Source organism: Bombina bombina, chromosome 4 (genome assembly GCF_027579735.1).
Source record: "Bombina bombina isolate aBomBom1 chromosome 4, aBomBom1.pri, whole genome shotgun sequence".
NCBI classification, from domain to species: domain Eukaryota; kingdom Metazoa; phylum Chordata; class Amphibia; order Anura; family Bombinatoridae; genus Bombina; species Bombina bombina.
In genome coordinates, this window is record NC_069502.1 from 173485061 (window position 1) to 173508058 (window position 22998).

Sequence of the window (22998 nt, forward strand, 5' to 3'; positions counted from 1 at the left end):
GAATAGACAACAAACAAGGATGAGGTTTGTCTGAAATCTTTAGTTGCTTGTAAATAGAATTTTAAAGCACGAACCACATCAAGATTGTGTAACAGTCGTTCCTTCTTAGAAGCTGGATTAGGGCACAGAGAAGGAACAATGATTTCCTGGTTAATATTCTTATTAGAAACCACTTTTGGAAGAAAACCAGGTTTGGTAAGCAAAACAACCTTATCTGCATGGAACACCAGATAAGGTGAATTACACTGCAAAGCAGACAATTCAGAAACTCTTCTAGCAGAAGAAATAGCTACCAAAAACAAAACTTTCCAAGATAGTAACTTAATATCTATGGAATGTAGAGGTTCAAACGGAACCCCTTGAAGAACTGAAAGAACTAAATTTAGACTCCATGGAGGAGCCACAGGTCTGTAGACAGGCTTGATTCTGACTAAAGCCTGTACAAACGCCTGAACATCTGGCACGGCTGCCAGACGCTTGTGTAACAAAACAGACAGAGCAGATATCTGTCCTTTTAAAGAACTAGCTGATAGACCTTTCTCCAATCCTTCTTGGAGAAAAGATAGTATCCTTTGAAAGACATAAGCTAGATTGAACGACCAAGGTGCCACTAAGGCATCTACCAATGTCGCCTTGGGATCCCTGGACCTGGACCCGTAACGTGGAACTTTGGAGTTCTGACGTGACGCCATCAGATCCAGATCTGGAATGCCCCATAGTTGAGTTAACTGGGCAAAAACCTCCGGGTAAAGTTCCCACTCCCCCGGATGGAAAGTCTGACGACTCAGATAATCCGCTTCCCAGTTGTCCACTCCTGGGATGTGAATTGCTGATAGATGGCAGGAGTGATTCTCTGCCCATTTGATGATCTTGGATACCTCCCTCATTGCCAGGGAACTCTTCGTTCCCCCCTGATGATTGATGTACGCTACAGTCGTCATGTTGTCCGACTGAAATCTGATGAATTTGGCCTCCGCTAGTTGAGGCCATGCCTGGAGCGCATTGAATATCGCTCTCAATTCCAAAATGTTTATCGGGAGAAGAGATTCTTCCCGAGACCATAGACCCTGAGCTTTCAGGGACTCCCAGACCGCACCCCAGCCTAAGAGGCTGGCGTCGGTCGTGACAATGATCCACTCCGGTCTGCGGAAACTCATTCCCTGAGACAGGTGATCCTGAGACAACCACCAGAGGAGTGAGTCTCTGGTCCATTTGTATCTGGGGAGACAAATCTGCATAGTCCCCATTCCACTGTTTGAGCATGCACAGTTGCAATGGTTGTAAATGAATTCGAGCAAAGGGGACCACGTCCATTGCCGCAACCATTAGTCCTATTGCCTCCATGCACTGAGCTATGGAGGGTTGAGGAATGGATTGAAGAACTCGACAAGTGTTCAAAAGTTTTAGTTTCCTGACCTCTGTCAGAAAGATCTTCATTTCTACCGAGTCTATTATTGTTCCCAGGAAGGGAACCCTTGTGAACGGGGACAGAGAACTCTTTTCTATGTTCACCTTCCACCCGTGAGACCTTAGAAAGGCTAGAACAATGTCCGTATGAGCCTTTGCTTTGAGAAAGGACGACGCTTGTATTAAAATGTCGTCTAGGTGGGGGGCGGAGCTTGCCGCTTAACACACTAGCTCCTAGGCCCCACTACCCAAGCAATAGATAAAAAGGCTACCTGGCACATATAAAGTGAGACCTGGGGGCAACTAACATACTCCGGAACATACGGAGTGCAGTGGCAGGAGTTTGTGGCAACCGGATCACAGCGCGCACATCAACAGACACGGACCGCAAGACCCACGTGGCGCCTCGCCATACTCATTACAGTAAAGGTATAGGTGGAGGCTCGGTAGCTAGAAGCACAACAAGCGGTAAGAGGTGTCCTCATAAGTCTATACCGGGAGGTGGAAGAGAGGGGGAGAAGCCCGGGCAGTGAATATCACCCTCCATACCTGACATAATACGCAGGCATAGATAACGGGCCCAATAGCACGACGAATTCACAGGGGAAGCGCACCATCAAATAAAGGCATCAGAATACAGTGATAAAATATGATAATTAAATATATGAACTGTGAATATCAGATAAGCACTTTGGTTGTGACTGTCGCTAGAGGCCTCACAAGAACAGCTCAGGACTGTACCTACACTTGCAGCTACTCCACACTAATCATAGGGGAATTCAACAGTAATAATTCCATAAAGATATACAACAGTACATCCTGCTTATTCAGCTGCAGACACTTAACACGTGGGACCTCAACCATTACTTTACTTGGGTGTTTTTGACTGTGGCTTGCCTGCTGCCGGCTGCCACCTCTATATGTCATATAATCAGTGGTCATGCCCGGACGCAAGCTGAACAAACCAGATAAAAATAACAGATCTAAACCAATTCACCAGTATCTAAAAGCCCAAGAAGCAGTAATCTCAAACGCAGAAATGGAGGCGCCATCAACACAAGAATCAGAACTCTCGCTAAAGCTGACACCAGAATCAGAAAACAATAACCCACTAACCAAGGAATACACATGAACAGTGTACAGCTCCACAGTATCACAGGTGCAGGTGGTGAGAGGGACTGTCAACCTCGATACACCACTGTAAGTTTTCAATGCTTTATTGAGACATCTTTATCCCATGCAGGTACAAAGTAGATAGGCAGCAACGTTTCGGGATGTTATCCCTTAATCATGCTAATGAGCCTCATCTGTTGAGGTACATTTATAGTCCTACATATTAACCCCATGTATAATGTTACAAAGTGATTTCTATCACCTAACACTACCACCTAGTGGTTACAAAAATTATTACAGTGTTAAACACATAAGTAAAGTTAAAAACAATATACAATTTACCTATTCATATGTTGTTAAAATACATATAATTTCTTACCAATACTTGATTTTTACAAAGTAATTCATTATCTAAGGACTATTGCAATTTTTTATACTACATAAGTATATATTACAGAAATACTTTAAGGTCCAGTTCTCTATTAATGCCTTTAGGAATTAGAGCATCCAATTTATATATCCAGTATGACTCCTTTTGTTTTAATATGGTTTCCCTATTGCCCCCTCTTCTTAAATTTTCCACTCCATCAATTATTTGCCACCTTAACTGACTTATATTGTGGCCTGCACTCAAGAAGTGACATGATACAGGGGCTTCTTGGTCCCCACATCTGATATTGGATCTGTGTTGACTCATCCTATCTCGTACCCTTCTGGTGGTCTCACCGATATAGATTTTGGAACACGGGCATTTAATGAGGTATACGACATAGGATGAGTCACACGTATAGAAATTGTTAATGCTAAAAAAAAATTCCCGTTTGGGGATGTTGAAATTCTGTCCCTTTAATAACTGCACTACAGCTTGCACAGCCCAAACATGGAAAGGTTCCATAACTCTTTTTAGTTATGTATTTCTGTTTCTTCCTAGATCCTAAATCATTTCTAACTAGAATGTCCCCCAGGTTTTGAACCCTGCGGTGTGCCATCATTGGTGGGTTTTTAAAGGATACAACATCCATATTGCAATTTTTCAAAATGTGCCAGTGTCTGGATATAATGTTTCTAATTTCTCTATTAATGGGGTTAAACTGTGTTACACACACTACCCTCTCTTCATTCTCTTTCTTAGAAACACTAATTCCTTTCTCCTCCGGCTCCTGAACCCTTTTAATCTCACTTTCAATCAATTTCACAGGGTATCCCCTTTGTATGAATTTATCCCCACTAACCAAGGAAGATATTAAAACCTTATGTACAAAGGATGACATAAAAGATATCCTGGGTGAAGTTAAAGGATGGTATGGCGAACTTAAAAAAGACTTATCTAAGGTAACTAACAGAGTCTCCATGCTGGAAGAAAACATAACACTACTGAAAGGGACATTCAGCATATCTCAAAATTAGCCTATGAACAAGAGGACACTATCCATCATTTGTTGGAAAGAGTTGAAGATCTCGATAATAGGGGAAGGCGCAACAACCTTCGTATACGAGGTGTCCCAGAAACAATACAACAGAATGCAATAGAGGGTTGTTTGCAAGATATGTTTAGAACTCTTAAAGGCATGAATGACTCCCCGGATATCTGCATAGAAAGAGCACACAGAGCTTTGCGTGCAAAACCACCCCTTAAAGCCCCGCCGAGGGATATAATCTTAAAATTACTTAACCATAAAGACAGAGAAGAGATTCTGCGACATGCCAGACAGAAGCAAAAATTTACCCATGCAGGGAACCACATACAAATCTTTGCAGATTTATGTCCAGCAACCTTACAAAAAAGAAGGGAACTACACTTTATCACATCTGTCCTAAGAGATCAGAAAATTCCTTAGCGTTGGGGGTTCCCAGTATGTATTATTGCTACAAAGGACAATAACACAGCCATCTACAAATCCCAAGAAGATCTACCACGCTTCAATAAAACATTACAACTAAATATCAAACATCCGGAGGAAGAGGATCATTGTATAGGTGATGAGATACATATGGACAGACCCACTACTTCTATGTCACTGAAGATGAGATCATCACAATATCCCTCTGGAGAGACACAATCCACTAATACAGTGGTACCAGGACACTGAATTAACTGATATAGGACTTTCTATTTGGAGCAGCCATGGTAGCTTAAGGTCGTATGTTTAATATTATTCTAAAAATGTTTAGTTAATTGCTTGGGGGTGGGGATACTACCCTTAGTATTACATTTGCTTTGTTAATATTTGTTTTACACACTGTTGATTAGTTAAATATAGCAATAGTGATATTTACCATTGTTTATCTTTTGTACAAGTTGTGGTGTTTGGCGGAATAGATCTCCAGACATATAGAAACAAGAGACACAGTACCGCACACATAGCTAATATCGGGATTTAGGAACAGACAAGTTTCTAGACCATCTGGGCGCATCCAGAACATCACATATTAAAAGAAATCACGCCCCATATATAACACAGGCATATCTGATCACTCTAAAGGCAGCGAGGGCATCAAATATGCATACTATCACACTCACTTCGATAAATGTAAACGGCTTGAACAGCCCCGAAAAGAGATCTATGGTGTTTAGAGATTTGTATAAGAATACAGGAGATATACTGTTGGTACAAGAAACACACTTTAAGAGAGGTAAGGAACCAAAAATGCTGTCTCATAAGTACAGAAACACATATCTGGCCTCAGGTGTGACAAAGAAAGGGGGGGTGGTGGGCATTTTGTTCAAAAATACAATTCAGTTCCAACCCACATATATAAAGATAAAAACGGCAGATACATCATTTTGGTGGGACTTCTATATAACAGACCAATCACTATAGCAAATGTCTATCTACCGAACAAAGACCAACACCACACATTTAAAACAGTGTTTCATTCGCTGCTAGTACATAGCAAGGGAGTACTATTTTTAGGGGGGGACCTTAACTTTCCGATGGATCCGCTGGTAGACACGTCTACAGGCTCCACTAGCACATCCAAACGGGTAATTAAAACCATCAAGAGCCACATGCACCAACTCAAAATACACGATGTTTGGAGAGAAATGAACACAAACACCAGAGATTATACATTTTACTCAAACCCACATAACACATTTACCAGGATAGACTATATATTCTCAGACCAGACAGGACTATCCATGATTACGGACTCTAAGATACTACCTACTACCTGGGCAGATCATGCCCCGGTGCAATGTTCAATAGACTGGCCAGATATCCCACCGAGAACATACATCTGGAGGCTAGATGAGCACATGTTGGGAGACCCTCTACACAGACAAGCAATAGACAAGACACTGACAGATTACTTCAAAGAAAATGTGGCTGCAGACACATCGGACAGAATTGTATGGGAGGCACATAAGTGTGTAGTAAGAGGGGAACTAATAGCAAAAAAGGCTAAAGAAAAAAAGGAAAACAGACAATTCCTAAACTCCACATTAGCACAGATAGGGCACTGGGAGAAAATGCACAAACTGAACCCACAATCTAAAGACACACTAACCTCACTACAAAAGGCTAGGCAATCATTGAAAATTTTTCTCACTAAGGAATATCAAAGGAAAGCATCCTACCTAAAACAAAAATATTTTGATATAAGAGACAAGCCAGGTACTTCACTGGCAAAAGCCTTGAAAAGAAGACAATTGAACACACACATACATTATATCAAAAACAAACAAGGGTCAGTACATAAGGACAGCAAAAGTATAGCAGAGATGTTTAGGCAATATTACGCGTCTCTATATAACCTCACAGAAGAGATTACACCGCATAATATAGCAGATTTCATTTCAGACATTGATCTCCCTACATTAGATGTAGATGAGGCTAAGGGCTTAGAACTTCCTATAACAGTAGAAGAAATCAAAAAAGCCATAAAAGATATGCCAAGTGGCAAGAGCCCGGGCCCGGATGGGCTCAGTATGAAATACTACAAAATATTTCCTCACCATTTACTAACCCCATTAGCCAGAATGTTTAACTCCCTTTTAAATTCTAATGGATTCACAGAGAGCATGCTAGAAGCCCACATAACTGTATTACCAAAACCAGGTCGGGAACCAGATAGACCAGAGAATTTCCGACCTATATCCCTTTTAAACTCTGATGTTAAGATTTTCGCCAAAATTTTAGCTCACAGAATAAATAGATTCCTACCCCAACTTGTGAACACAGATCAAACAGGCTTTATTCCAGGAAGGGAAACGAAAGATAACACCATAAAGGCCATACAGTTAACATCATATGTTAAACATAATAAAGTCCCGGCGGTCCTGATATCCACGGACGCAGAGAAAGCTTTTGATAGGATAAATTGGCAATTTTTAAAAGCAGTTCTGCACAAAATGAAATTCGGCGATAAATTTATACACTATGTTTTCTCCCTTTATACATGCCCATGGGCAAGAATCAAGGTAAATGGCACTCTATCAGATAAATTACACATACAGAACGGCACCAGACAGGGGTGCCCTCTCTCCCCGGTACTATTCGCTATCTCTATAGAGGCACTGGCCCAGAAAATCAGGAATAACCCACTAATTAAAGGCATCCAGATAGGAGGCACTGAACATAAACTGGCTCTATATGCGGACGATGTCTTGCTCACGCTTACGGATATCGAGACATCTTTACCAGAAACGCTAAAAGTATTTCAGAGCTATGGAAAAGTATCCCACTTCCTAATAAATACAAATAAGTCCGAATTGTTAAACTTAACATATGAAGAGACAGAGTTTCAACGCTTAACACAAAATTGCCCACTTAAAATTCAAAAAACGAAACTAAAATACCTGGGAATATACATATCACCCGACCCCAACGTGATATTCCAATCTAATTACAAAAAATTAGAAAACACACTAATAGCAGATCTATCCAGTTGGAGGAGCAAATCCATATCGTGGCTGGGTAGAATTAATGTCATAAAAATGAATGTTCTCCCCAGACTTCTATATCTACTACAAACTGTCCCAATACACCTCCCACAGCAATACATTTCCAAACTCCAATCTATGATAGAACAATTTATTTGGCAAGATATTAGACCCCGAATCGCTAGGCAAACCATGTATATACCCAAAGAAAACGGGGGATTGGGAGTCCCACATATCATTATGTATAAAATAGCAATAGCTCTACAAAATCTGGTAGAGTGGTGCACTAACAGCACCCACAAACAGTGGGTACAAATAGACAGACATATATTAGCGGAATCTGTTGGCGCTCTACAAATAACCGATAATAATAATAATAATATATTAGGAATATGCAATGCTGGCATAGCAGCATGGCTCCCAACCAAGGACAGGCCGCCACATATCCAGCATTACCAGGTTTTGGAGGAGTTCTTTCAAACATGGGATAGACTAATAAATACCACAACACACATATCAGGTGCCACTTCACCCATGATGCCCATTAGCCATAGCTCTGCCTTACACTGGATACACAAAGACGAACAAAAAATCAGGGGCACCCACATTAAGAATAGAATTATCTCCATGTTCCAACATGACGATGGAGAGATCAAGACACTAGACACGATAACGGAATCACACCCGGACATTAAACTGAACTGGTACTCATACAGACAAACCTGCCACTTTATCTTAACACACCCCAAGAGACAGCACCTGACCAGAAAGTTGACACCATTTGAAACCCTCTGCTTATCTAATGATACACCAAAGCATCTAATTTCAATACTATACAAACAGCTATTGATAGGAAATTCGCAGGCATTACCCGGTTACACTAAAGCATGGGAAAAGGAGTTGGGGCTAGAAATCCCAAATAAAGATTGGCAAAGTGCTTTCCTCGAAACCAAAAATCCTCTATCTCAGTCAGGATATTGGAAACCAATTACAAATTCCTTACACGCTGGTATCTCACCCCGAGTAGGCTATGCAAAATATATAAGACAGCCAGCAATAAATGTTGGAGGGGCTGTGGGGGGGAGGGCAACATGACTCACATTTGGTGGAGTTGTGATAGACTGGACACTTTCTGGTTGGAGATTCTAAAACATATGTCAGATTTGGTAGGAGAACGAATACCTAATGATCCTTTAATACTCTTATATATGTCTCTCCCCAAGCTCACTAACAAAATAGCCAAGCTTCTGCTAATATTAATGATAAATAGCGCTAAATCAATTATACCAAAACATTGGAAATCAGACACCCCACCTACAGTAGAGGAATGGAAAGGACAGGTGGAAAACCTGCTCCATTTGGAAAGATACCATCACCTACAATCAGGCACCATAGAAACACACAAGCTAATGTCACTCTTATGGAAGCAACACTTCTCAGTAGACTAAAATAGGATATCACAACACAAAAAGAGACTCAGGTACCTTTCACATGGCTCACACAAATGTTTAGCAGGCGGGGCGGATAGAGACACAGAGGCAGATGTTGGCAAATGGGTACGGTAGGTGTGTCAGAGAAACAGGTAACCTGTAGATAAGTGATTTTGTGTTCCTAGAACAAGTATGTACTGTGTCTCACAAAACCTCCTCTTCTCTACCCTGTTGTTAGAAAGAGATTTATACAAGTTAATAGACCAATTTCATTCAACTAATTGCTCTCTCCAAAGACTGTGTCAGAGATATGGAACAGACACTTTGCTGGATAATGTGTGTCACCAATGCGGCAAGATTGAGAGACTTTTTCATGATATAAGTGTTAAATTGGTTATGAATGTATACTGTTACAAAATACTATTTAATGCCTTGTATGACATTTTTGTTTCAATAAAGTATTTTTTGAAAAGAAAAAAAAAAAAAAGAAAAGAAAATGTCGTCTAGGTAAGGTGCTACTGCAATGCCCCTTGGCCTTAGCACCGCTATAAGGGACCCTAGCACCTTTGTGAAAATTCTGGGAGCAGTGGCCAATCCGAAAGGAAGAGCCACGAACTGGTAATGCTTGTCCAGAAAGGCGAACCTCAGGAACTGATGGTGATCTTTGTGGATAGGAATATGCAGGTACGCATCCTTTAAGTCCACGGTAGTCATATATTGACCCTCCTGGTTCATTGGTAAAATTGTCCGAATGGTTTCCATTTTGAATGATGGAACTCTGAGGAATTTGTTTAGGATTTTTAAATCCAGAATTGGTCTGAAAGTTCCTTCCTTTTTGGGAACTACAAACAGGTTTGAGTAAAAACCCAGTCCTTGTTCTGCTGTCGGAACTGGGTGTATCACTCCCATTTTTAAAAGATCTTCTACGCAATGTAAGAATGCCTGTCTCTTTATCTGGTCTAAAGATAAGCGAGACTTGTGGTACCTTCCCTTTGGAGGAAAGTCCTTGAATTCTAGAAGATACCCCTGAGAGACAATTTCTAGTGCCCAGGGGTCCGGAACATCTCTTGCCCAAGCCTGAGCAAAGAGAGATAGTCTGCCCCCTACTAGATCCGGTCCCGGATCGGGGGCTAACCTTTCATGCTGTCTTGGTAGCAGCAGCAGGCTTCTTGGCCTGTTTACCTTTGTTCCAGCCTTGCAATGGTTTCCATGCTGGTTTGGGCTGGGATGCGTTACCCTCTTGCCTAGTGGCTGTAGAGGTAGAAGCAGGTCCGTTCCTGAAGTTGCGAAAGGAACGAAAATTAGACTTATTTTTAGCTTTGAAAGGTCTATCTTGTGGGAGGGCATGGCCCTTTCCTACAGTGATATCCGAAATAATTTCTTTCAACTCTGGCCCGAATAGGGTCTTACCCTTGAAAGGAATATTAAGCAATTTTGTTTTGGACGATACATCCGCCGACCAAGATTTTAGCCAAAGCGCTCTGCGCGCCATGATTGCAAAACTTGAATTTTTCGCCGCTAACTTAGCTAACTGAAAAGCGGCATCTGTAATGAAGGCATTAGCCAACTTCAGAGCGTGAATTCTGTCCATGACTTCATCATAAGAAGTCTCCTTCTGGAGCGAGTTTTCTAATTCCTCAAACCAAAAAGACGCTGCCGTTACAGGAATAATGCAAGAAATTGGTTGAAGAAGAAAACCTTGTTGGACAAAAATTTTCTTAAGCAAACCTTCTAATTTTTTATCCATAGGATCTTTGAAAGCGCAACTATCTTCTATTGGTATAGTCATGCGTTTAGCTAGTGTTGAAACTGCCCCCTCTACCTTAGGGACCGTCTGCCACGTGTCCTTTCTGGGGTCAACAATGGGGAACATTTTCTTAAATATAGGTGGGGGGGGGGGGGGGAAGGTACACCTGGTCTCTCCCACTCCCTAGTCACTATATCCGCCACCCTCTTAGGTATCGGAAACGCATCAGTGTGTACTGGGACCTCTAAGAATTTTACCATTTTACACAATTTTTCAGGGACCACCAAAGGGTCACAATCATCAAGTGTAGCTAGGACCTCCTTAAGTAGGGCGCGGAGGTGTTCTAGCTTAAATTTAAATGCTCTGCCTGCTGAGAAACTTTTCCTGTGTCAGAAATTTCTCCTTCAGACAGGCCCTCCCTCACCGCCAAGTCAGATTGATGTGAGGGCACTACAGATAAATTATCTTCTGCGTCTGCTTGCTCATCTGCTGTATTTAAAACTGAGCAATCACGCTTCCTTGGAAAAGCTGGCAGTTTGGATAAAAATGCTGCGAGAGAATTATCCATTACTGCTGCTAACTGTTGCATAGTAATAGCAATTGGTGCGCTAGATGTACTGGGCATCGCTTGTGCGGGCATAGCTGGTATTGACACAGAAGGAGGGGATAGCGGGCTATCCTCACTACCTTCAGCTAAAGAATCATCTTGGGCTATATTTTTAAGCGTGATTGTATGGTCCTTAAGCTGTTTGGACGCTATGGCACACTTCACACATAAATTTAATGGGGGAACCACCTTGGCCTTTACACATACAGAACATAGGCTATCTGAAGGGTCAGACATGTTTGACAGACTTAAACTGAACTTCAATGCAATAAAAATTATTTTTGACAAAAACGTTACTGTGTCTTTAAATAATAAAAGTGCACACTTTATTACTGAAACATCAAAAAACCATCAAGGAAACATCCGATTTTAATGAAATTTTCACCACAGTGTCTTAATGCATTGAAAAGATTGCACACAAATTTTCAAACCAATTAACCCCTTAATGCCCAAACCGGAGCTATAACAGCAATTAACCGGTTAAAAAACACTACAGTACAATGCCACAGCCTCCACTGTGGCTTTTACCTTCCTTAGGGATTATTTAAGTAAGAAATAAGCCTCTCGGAAGTAATTTCTGATGTTTCTGGACTCCCCACGTGAAGCTGCATGAACTGCCTAGTCAAAACTACTGCGCAATTGAGGCGCGAAAATGAGGCCTCCTTCCTCCTCATTCCAGAGTGGAGGGGCCTTTCTGACTAACTTAGGTGACCAAATAAGTGCCAGGCGCAGATTAAACCCCAAAAAGTGTTTTAAAGTCTTAAAAAACACCTTATTTATACTGAGAACATGCTAAAAAGCAATCGATTAAGCCCACAAGTGTCAACCAGCATAGAGCCCTTAATATAAGCCATCATTTTATACAGAGTCTAAGAAAAATGGCTTACCTATCCCTGAGGGAATTTCTGACAGTCTTCTAGCATTACATGGTCTTGTTAGAAAAATGACTGATCATACCTGAAGCAGTTAAGCCTGCAAACTGTTCCCCCCAACTGATGTTCTCTGGTATTCAACAGTCCTGCGTTGGAACAGAAATGGATTTTAGTTATTGGTGCTAAAATCATATTCCTCTCAGCAGAAATCTTCATCACTTTCTGCTTCAGAGTAAATAGTACAAGCCGGCACTATTTTAAAATAAAAAAACTCTTGATAGAAGAAATAAAAAACTACAACTAACACCACATACTCTTTAACACCCCCGTGGAGATGCTACTAGTTAGAGCGGCAAAGAGAATGACTGGGGGGGGCAGAGCCTAAGGGGAGCTATATGGACAGCTCTGCTGTGTGTTCTCTTTGCCACTTCCTGTAGGGAATGAGAATATCCCACAAGTAAGGATGAAGCCGTGGACCGGATACACCAATGTAGGAGAAATGTTACTTTTTTCTATTTTTTTATTTCATTAATAACAGTTATGTTTTATTTCAACAAGTCCACTTCAAGATCAGGGCAGAGAGTGTATCTGTATGTGTATCCTTTATTCAGTTGTTTCCTGAATTGGGTTAAAGATATTTATATATATAGTTGAGAATGGCAAATAAATGCATATATGAAGCAAATGTCTAGGCCTGTTAGGACTAATGCTGACCGCTATTTCCACACAAGTGAACTCATCAACCAGCTTGAACAATAAATGACATTATATTAAGCAATATCTCACATTTATAATAAACTGAACCATTCATTTAGAAATAATGAGAGAACGTTAAATAAGGCCACAGAAAAACATAATTTATGTAAGAACTTACCTGATAAATTCATTTCTTTCATATTAGCAAGAGTCCATGAGTTAGTGACGTATGGGATATACATTCCTACCAGGAGGGGCAAAGTTTCCCAAACCTCAAAATGCCTATAAATACACCCCTCACCACACCCACAATTCAGTTTAACGAATAGCCAAGAAGTGGGGTGATAAAAAAGTGCGAAAGCATATAAAATAAGGAATTGGAATAATTGTGCTTTATACAAAATCATAACCACCACAAAAAAAGGGCGGGCCTCATGGACTCTTGCTAATATGAAAGAAATGAATTTATCAGGTAAGTTCTTACATAAATTATGTTTTCTTTCATGTAATTAGCAAGAGTCCATGAGCTAGTGACGTATGGGATAATGACTACCCAAGAAGTGGATCTTTCCACACAAGAGTCACTAGAGAGGGAGGGATAAAATAAAGACAGCCAATTCCTGCTGAAAATAATCCACACCCAAAATAAAGTTTAACGAAAAACATAAGCAGAAGATTCAAACTGAAACCGCTGCCTGAAGTACTTTTCTACCAAAAACTGCTTCAGAAGAAGAAAATACATCAAAATGGTAGAATTTAGTAAAAGTATGCAAAGAGGACCAAGTCGCTGCTTTGCAGATCTGGTCAACCGAAGCTTCATTCCTAAACGCCCAGGAAGTAGAAACTGACCTAGTAGAATGAGCTGTAATTCTCTGAGGCGGAGTTTTACCCGACTCAACATAGGCAAGATGAATTAAAGATTTCAACCAAGATGCCAAAGAAATGGCAGAAGCTTTCTGGCCTTTTCTAGAACCGGAAAAGATAACAAATAGACTAGAAGTCTTACGAAAAGATTTCGTAGCTTCAACATAATATTTCAAAGCTCTAACAACATCCAAAGAATGCAACGATTTCTCCTTAGAATTCTTAGGATTAGGACATAATGAAGGAACCACAATTTCTCTACTAATGTTGTTGGAATTCACAACTTTAGGTAAAAATTCAAAAGAAGTTCGCAACACCGCCTTATCCTGATGAAAAATCAGAAAAGGAGACTCACAAGAAAGAGCAGATAATTCAGAAACTCTTCTGGCAGAAGAGATGGCCAAAAGGAACAAAACTTTCCAAGAAAGTAATTTAATGTCCAATGAATGCATAGGTTCAAACGGAGGAGCTTGAAGAGCTCCCAGAACCAAATTCAAACTCCAAGGAGGAGAAATTGACTTAATGACAGGTTTTATACGAACCAAAGCTTGTACAAAACAATGAATATCAGGAAGAATAGCAATCTTTCTGTGAAAAAGAACAGAAAGAGCAGAGATTTGTCCTTTCAAAGAACTTGCGGACAAACCTTTATCTAAACCATCCTGAAGGAACTGTAAAATTCTCGGTATTCTAAAAGAATGCCAGGAAAAATGATGAGAAAGACACCAAGAAATATAAGTCTTCCAGACTCTATAATATATCTCTCTAGATACAGATTTACGAGCCTGTAACATAGTATTAATCACAGAGTCAGAGAAACCTCTTTGACCAATAATCAAGCGTTCAATCTCCATACCTTTAAATTTAAGGATTTCAGATCCTGATGGAAAAAAGGACCTTGTGACAGAAGGTCTGGTCTTAACGGAAGAGTCCACGGTTGGCAAGAGGCCATCCGGACAAGATCCGCATACCAAAACCTGTGAGGCCATGCCGGAGCTACCAGCAGAACAAACGAGCATTCCTTCAGAATCTTGGAGATTACTCTTGGAAGAAGAATTAGAGGCGGAAAGATATAGGCAGGATGATACTTCCAAGGAAGTGATAATGCATCCACTGCCTCCGCCTGAGGATCCCGGGATCTGGACAGATACCTGGGAAGTTTCTTGTTTAGATGGGACGCCATCAGATCTATTTCTGGAAGTTCCCACATTTGAACAATCTGAAGAAATACCTCTGGGTGAAGAGACCATTCGCCCGGATGCAACGTTTGGCGACTGAGATAATCCGCTTCCCAATTGTCTACACCTGGGATATGAACCGCAGAGATTAGACAGGAGCTGGATTCCGCCCAAACCAAAATTCGAGATACTTCTTTCATAGCCAGAGGACTGTGAGTCCCTCCTTGATGATTGATGTATGCCACAGTTGTGACATTGTCTGTCTGAAAACAAATGAACGATTCTCTCTTCAGAAGAGGCCAAAACTGAAGAGCTCTGAAAATTGCACGGAGTTCCAAAATATTGATCGGTAATCTCACCTCCTGAGATTCCCAAACTCCTTGTGCCGTCAGAGATCCCCACACAGCTCCCCAACCTGTGAGACTTGCATCTGTTGAAATTACAGTCCAGGTCGGAAGCACAAAAGAAGCCCCCTGAATTAAACGATGGTGATCTGTCCACCATGTTAGAGAGTGTCGAACAATCGGTTTTAAAGATATTAATTGAGATATCTTCGTGTAATCCTTGCACCATTGCTTCAGCATACAGAGCTGAAGAGGTCGCATGTGAAAACGAGCAAAGGGGATCGCGTCCGATGCAGCAGTCATAAGACCTAGAATTTCCATGCATAAGGCTACCGAAGGGAATGATTGTGACTGAAGGTTTCGACAAGCTGTAATCAACTTTAGATGTCTCTTGTCTGTTAAAGACAGAGTCATGGACACTGAATCCATCTGGAAACCCAGAAAGGTTACCCTTGTCTGAGGAATCAAAGAACTTTTTGGTAAATTGATCCTCCAACCATGATCTTGAAGAAACAACACAAGTCGATTCGTATGAGATTCTGCTAAATGTAAAGACTGAGCAAGTACCAAGATATCGTCCAAATAAGGAAATACCACAATACCCTGTTCTCTGATTACAGACAGCAGGGCACCGAGAACCTTTGTAAAAATTCTTGGAGCTGTAGCTAGGCCAAACGGCAGAGCCACAAACTGGTAATGCTTGTCCAGAAACGAGAATCTCAGAAACTGATAATGATCTGGATGAATCGGAATATGCAGATATGCATCCTGTAAATCTATTGTGGACATATAATTCCCTTGCTGAACAAAAGGTAAGATAGTCCTTACAGTTACCATCTTGAACGTTGGTATCCTTACATAACGATTCAATATTTTTAGATCCAGAACTGGTCTGAAAGAATTCTCCTTCTTTGGTACAATGAAGAGATTTGAATAAAACCCCATCCCCTGTTCCGGAACTGGAACTGGCATAATTACTCCAGTCAACTCTAGATCTGAAACACATTTCAGAAATGCTTGAGCTTTTACTGGATTTACTGGGACACGGGAAAGAAAAAATCTCTTTGCAGGAGGTCTCAACTTGAAACCAATTCTGTACCCTTCTGAAACAATGCTCTGAATCCAAAGATTGTGAACAGAATTGATCCAAATTTCCTTGAAAAAACGTAACCTGCCCCCTACCAGCTGAGCTGGAATGAGGGCCGCACCTTCATGTGGACTTAGAAGCAGGCTTTGCCTTTCTAGCTGGCTTGGATTTATTCCAAACTGGAGATGGTCTCCAAACTGAAACTGCTCCTGAGGATGTAGGATCAGGCTTTTGTTCTTTGTTGAAACGAAAGGAACGAAAACGATTATTAGCCCTGTTTTTACCTTTAGATTTTTTATCCTGTGGTAAAAAAGTTCCTTTCCCACCAGTAACAGTTGAAATAATGGAATCCAACTGAGAACCAAATAATTTGTTACCCTGGAAAGAAATGGAAATTAAAGTTGATTTAGAAGCCATATCAGCATTCCAAGTTTTAAGCCATAAAGCTCTTCTAGCTAAAATAGCTAGAGACATAAACCTGACATCAACTCTGATAATATCAAAAATGGCATCACAGATAAAATTATTAGCATGTTGAAGAAGAATAATAATATCATGAGAATCACGATGTGTTACTTGTTGCGCTAAAGTTTCCAACCAAAAAGTTGAAGCTGCAGCAACATCAGCCAAAGATATAGCAGGTCTAAGAAGATTACCTGAACACAGATAAGCTTTTCTTAGAAAGGACTCAATTTTCCTATCTAGAGGATCCTTAAACGAAGTACCATCTGACGTAGGAATAGTAGTACGTTTAGCAAGGGTAGAAATAGCCCCATCAACTTTAGGGATCTTGTCCCAAAATTCTAGTCTGTCAGACGGCACAGGATATAATTGCTTAAAACGTTTAGAAGGAGTAAATGAATTACCCAAATTATCCCATTCTTTGGAAATTACTGCAGAAATAGCATCAGGGACAGGAAAAACTTCTGGAATAACTACAGGAGATTTAAAAACCTTATTTAAACGTTTAGATTTAGTATCAAGAGGACCAGAATCCTCTATTTCTAAAGCAATTAGGACTTCTTTAAGTAAAGAACGAATAAATTCCATTTTAAATAAATATGAAGATTTATCAGCATCAACCTCTGAGACAGAATCCTCTGAACCAGAGGAATCATCAGAATCAGAATGATGATGTTCAGTTAAAAATTCATCTGTAGGGAGAGAAGTTTTAAAAGATTTTTTACGTTTACTAGAAGGAGAAATAACAGACATAGCCTTCTTTATGGATTCAGAAACAAAATCTCTTATATTATCAGGAACATTCTGCACCTTAGATGTTGAAGGAACTGCAACAGGCAATGGTACTTTACTAAAGGAAAAATTATCTGCTTTAACAAGTTTGTCATGACAATCAATACAAACAACAGCTGGAGAAATAGCTACCAAAAGTTTACAGCAGATACACTTAGCTTTGGTAGATTCAGCACTTGACAGCGATTTTCCTGTAGTATCTTCTGACTCAGATGCAACGTGAGACATCTTGCAATATGTAAGAGAAAAAACAACATATATATAAAGCAAAATTGATCAAATTCCTTAAATGACAGTTTCAGGAATGGGAAAAAATGCCAAAGAACAAGCTTCTAGCAACCAGAAGCAATAAAAAATGAGACTTAAATAATGTGGAGACAAAAGTGACGCCCATATTTTTTCGCGCCAAATAAGACGCCCACATTATTTGGCGCCTAAATGCTTTTTGGCGCCAAAAATGACGCCACATCCGGAACGCCGACATTTTTGGCGCAAAATAACGTCAAAAAATGACGCAACTTCCGGCGACACGTATGACGCCGGAAACGGAAATAGAATTTTTGCGCCAAAAAAGTCCGCGCCAAGAATGACGCAATAAAATGAAGCATTTTCAGCCCCCGCGAGCCTAACAGCCCACAGGGAAAAAGTCAAATTTTAAGGTAAGAAAAATGTTAAAATGCATTATCCCAAATATGAAACTGACTGTCTGAAAATAAGGAAAGTTGAACATTCTGAGTCAAGGCAAATAAATGTTTGAATACATATATTTAGAACTTTATAAACAAAGTGCCCAACCATAGCTAGGAGTGTCACAGAAAATAAGACTTACTTACCCCAGGACACTCATCTACATATAGTAGATAGCCAAACCAGTACTGAAACGAGAATCAGCAGAGGTAATGGTATATATAAGAGTATATCGTCGATCTGAAAAGGGAGGTAAGAGATGAATCTCTACGACCGATAACAGAGAACCTATGAAATAGACCCCTTAGAAGGAGATCACTGCATTCAAATAGGCAATACTCCTCACATCCCTCTGACATTCACTGCACGCTGAGAGGAAAACCGGGCTCCAACTTGCTGCGGAGCGCATATCAACGTAGAATCTAGCACAAACTTACTTCACCACCTCCATCGGAGGCAAAGTTTGTAAAAACTGAATTGTGGGTGTGGTGAGGGGTGTATTTATAGGCATTTTGAGGTTTGGGAAACTTTGCCCCTCCTGGTAGGAATGTATATCCCATACGTCACTAGCTCATGGACTCTTGCTAATTACATGAAAGAAATGGCCCAGTCCTCTACAAATGACCTATTTTGATAGGGAGCTTAGTAAGATTTACTTTCACAGAGATTCATATTTTTTTTTTTTTTTTTTTTTTTTCCAGGTCTGCAGAAAGCTTTTGTTCAGTTTTATTCTTTCAAAATATTATAAGAAAAAGGTTTGTGGTCTGGACTTTCTAACTCTTATGTTCTTCTTTGTAAGATCAAAACCATCAAAATCAAACACCGATAGTTTAGAACATAAAAAGACCAAAATCGCCTCCTGTAACCAGCAGCTCGTCTTTATTTAAAGAATAAAGCATGCTGAAGAAATTGCCCATTTGTAAACCTTAAAGCCTTAGTATTTCTTCTGTACTTTAGAAAAGCAACACTGTCAATTCTTAAAATCAAAGTTATCAGAATCTCTATTGTATGAGGTTACTATGGTAACAGGACTGCTCAGGGTCAAGAGAGAGCATCCTATTAACCCCCAGACACTTAATATAGCAATTGTTCATGTCTCCAAAGTAAACTAACAGATTTGGTAAAGTGGGGAGTAGTGACATTTGAAAGGGCAAGAGCAGAGGATATTAGCTTCCATTTATCTTGACATTAGACCAATGCTGTCACACAGATGACTACAGGGCTTTAACCCCTTGGATGACAGCCTAGTAAAGCCAATTGATCATATACTGTATATTAGAAAGGGAAGAAATGACAAAATACTATTTATTATGGCAATTTGTTAGCATTACAACATATGCTAATATAGGATAGACACAATGCACTCACATACCCCTTTGACTCCTTTAAGGTCTCCCTTCAGTAAGCTATCCAATGGGAAGGTAATGATGTTGTTCATATTCTGCACCTGAAAGAATAGACAAACCAATTAATGAAACTGAATAATTTCTATGTTAAAAGCACACACACACATATGTATATCTATTAACTAAAGTAATATAAATTAACTGGTCATGTACTAGATGAGAACAGCATGGTTTAGCCATATAAAAGTACTAAAAAAACTATTACGTGTAAAGACAATTTAAAAAGAAAGTTGATATAATTATAATTCATCACAGATCCTATAAAATTAAAGGGATAGTAAAGTTAAAATTCATCTTTCATGACTTGGAGGGACAACTGTGCATCAAGATGGAACATTTTAAACAACTTTTTAATTTGCTTATGTTATCAAATTTGTTTTGTTCTCTTGTTATACTAACTTGAAAGTCATACCTAGGTAGGCTCATGAGCAACAGTGCACTGCAGGGAGCTAGCTGGTGATGGGTGGCACATAAGTCCCTTGCCAATTGATGTGCTCAGCTAGCTCTCAGTACATATAGACAAACAAGCACGTATGTGTGTATACAATAAGTATGAAATGAAAAAGATGCTGCAAAATAACGCTGCCTTTTTCTTTAGTCTTTTTTGTGTGTTAAATTTAAACCAGAGACCTTTTTTGTGTTTATAAGGCAAAGTGTATCTTTAAAACCACTGAGGTGCAGTAAGGCTTATATTATAATGTTATTAAACAGAAAGGCAAACCAAAAAAGTAAATTTATGCTTACCTGATAAATTAATTTCTTCTATGGTACGAAGAGTCCACGGATTCATCCATTACTTGTGGGATATTATCGCCTGCTAACAGGAAGTGGCAAAGAGCACCACAGCAGAGCTGTCTATATAGCTCCTCCCTTAGCTCCACCCCCTAGTCATTCGACCGAAGGTACAGGAAGAAAAAGGAGAACCTAAAAGATGCAGAGGTGACTGAAGTTTAAAATCAAAAAATATCATCTGTCTTAAAATGACAGGGCGGGCCGTGGACTCGTCGTACCATAGAAGAAATAAATTTATCAGGTAAGCATAAATTTACTTTTCTTCTATAAGGTACGATGAGTCCACGGATTCATCCATTACTTGTGGGATACAATACCAAAGCTACAGGACACGGATGAACGGGAGGGACAAGACAGATGGCTAAACAGAAGGCACCACTGCTTGAAGAATTTTTCTCCTAAAAATAGCCTCCGAAGAAGCAAAAATATCAAATTTGTAAAATTTGGAAAAGGTATGAAGCGAAGACCAAGTCGCAGCCTTACAAATCTGTTCAACAGAAGCATCATTTTTAAAAGCCCATGTGGAAGCCACCGCTCTAGTAGAGCGAGCTGTAATTCTTTCAGGAGGCTGCTGTCCAGCAGTCTCGTATGCCAAACGGATGATGCTTTTCAGCCAAAAAGAAAGAGAGGTAGCCGTAGCTTTTTGACCTCTACATTTTCCAGAATAGACAACAAAGAAGATGTTTGACGGAAATCTTTGGTCGCTTGCAAGTAAAACTTCAAAGCACGAACCACGTCCAAGTTCTGCAACAGACGCTCCTTCTTAGAGGAAGGATTAGGACACAGAGAAGGAACCACAATTTCCTGATTAATATTCTTATTGGTAATAACCTTAGGAAGGAATCCAGGTTTGGTACGCAAAACCACCTTATCAGCATGGAAAACCAGATAAGGCAAGTCGCATTGCAATGCAGATAGCTCAGAAACTCTTCGAGCCAAAGAGATAGCAACTAAAAACAGAACTTTCCAAGATAAAAGTTTAATATCTATGGAATGCATAGGTTCAAACGGAACCCCTTGAAGAACTTTAAGAACTAAATTCAAACTCCATGGAGGAGCAACAGGTTTAAACACAGGCTTGATTCTAACTAAAGCCTGACAGAACGACTGAACGTCTGGAACATCTGCCAGACGCTTGTGCAGTAAAATTGACAAAGCAGATAGCTGTCCCTTTAAGGAACTAGCTGATAACCCCTTCTCCAATCCATCTTGGAGAAAGGACAAAATCCTAGGAATCCTTATCTTACTCCATGAGTAGCCTTTGGATTCGCACCAATAAAGATATTTACGCCATATCTTATGATAAATTTTCCTAGTGACAGGCTTCGAGCCTGAATCAAGGTATCTATGATCGACTCCGAGAATCCCCGCTTGGATAAAATCAAGCGTTCAATCTCCAGGCAGTCAGAAGCAGAGAAACTAGATTTGGATGTTGGAACGGACCCTGAATGAGAAGGTCCTGTCTCAGTGGCAGAGACCACGGTGGCAGAGATGACATGTCCACCAGATCTGCATACCAAGTCCTACGTGGCCACGCAGGTGCTATCAAAATCACCAAAGCTCTCTCCTGTTTGATTCTGGCGATCAGACGAGGAAGGAGAGGAAATGGTGGAAACACATAAGCCAGGTTGAACGACCAAGGTACTGCTAGAGCATCTATCAGTACTGCTTGAGGATCCCTCGATCTGGACCCTTAACAAGGAAGTTTGGCATTCTGACGAGATGCCATCAGATCCAATTCTGGTGTGCCCCGCATGAAAAGTCTGACGACTCAGAAAATCCGCCTCCCAGTTCTCCACTCCTGGGATATACAGGGAGTGCAGAATTATTAGGCAAATTAGTATTTTGACCACATCATCCTCTTTATGCATGTTGTCTTACTTCAAGCTGTATAGGCTCGAAAGCCTACTACCAATTAAGCATATTAGGTGATGTGCATCTCTGTAATGAGAAGGGGTGTGGTCTAATGACATCAACACCCTATATCAGGTGTGCATAATTATTAGGCAACTTCCTTTCCTTTGGCAAAATGGGTCAAAAGAAGGACTTGACAGGCTCAGAAACGTTAAAAATAGTGAGATATCTTGCAGAGGGATGCAGCACTCTTAAAATTGCAAAGCTTCTGAAGCGTGATCATCGAACAATCAAGCGTTTCATTCAAAATAGTCAACAGGGTCGCAAGAAGCGTGTGGAAAAACCAAGGCGCAAAATAACTGCCCATGAACTGAGAAAAGTCAAGCGTGCAGCTGCCAAGATGCCACTTGCCACCAGTTTGGCCATATTTCAGAGCTGCAACATCACTGGAGTGCCCAAAAGCACAAGGTGTGCAATACTCAGAGACATGGCCAAGGTAAGAAAGGCTGAAAGACGACCACCACTGAACAAGACACACAAGCTGAAACGTCAAGACTGGGCCAAGAAATATCTCAAGACTGATTTTCTAAGGTTTTATGGACTGATGAAATGAGAGTGAGTCTTGATGGGCCAGATGGATGGGCCCGTGGCTGGATTGGTAAAGGGCAGAGAGCTCCAGTCCGACTCAGACACCAGCAAGGTGGAGGTGGAGTACTGGTTTGGGCTGGTATCATCAAAGATGAGCTTGTGGGGCCTTTTCGGGTTGAGGATGGAG

General features: G+C 40.5%; 1 protein-coding gene across 2 annotated transcripts in view; it reads right to left on the reverse strand.

Moving 5' to 3' along the window:
- The window catches only part of ASAP2 (ArfGAP with SH3 domain, ankyrin repeat and PH domain 2), a 774383-nt gene that overhangs the window by 363613 nt on the left and 387772 nt on the right, over positions 1 to 22998 (reverse strand). For both annotated transcript variants that reach the window (XM_053709709.1, XM_053709708.1), the window contains exon 4: positions 19544 to 19618. In XM_053709709.1, the coding sequence (XP_053565684.1) occupies positions 19544 to 19618 (75 nt within the window). The remainder of the gene's footprint in view (positions 1 to 19543; positions 19619 to 22998) is intronic.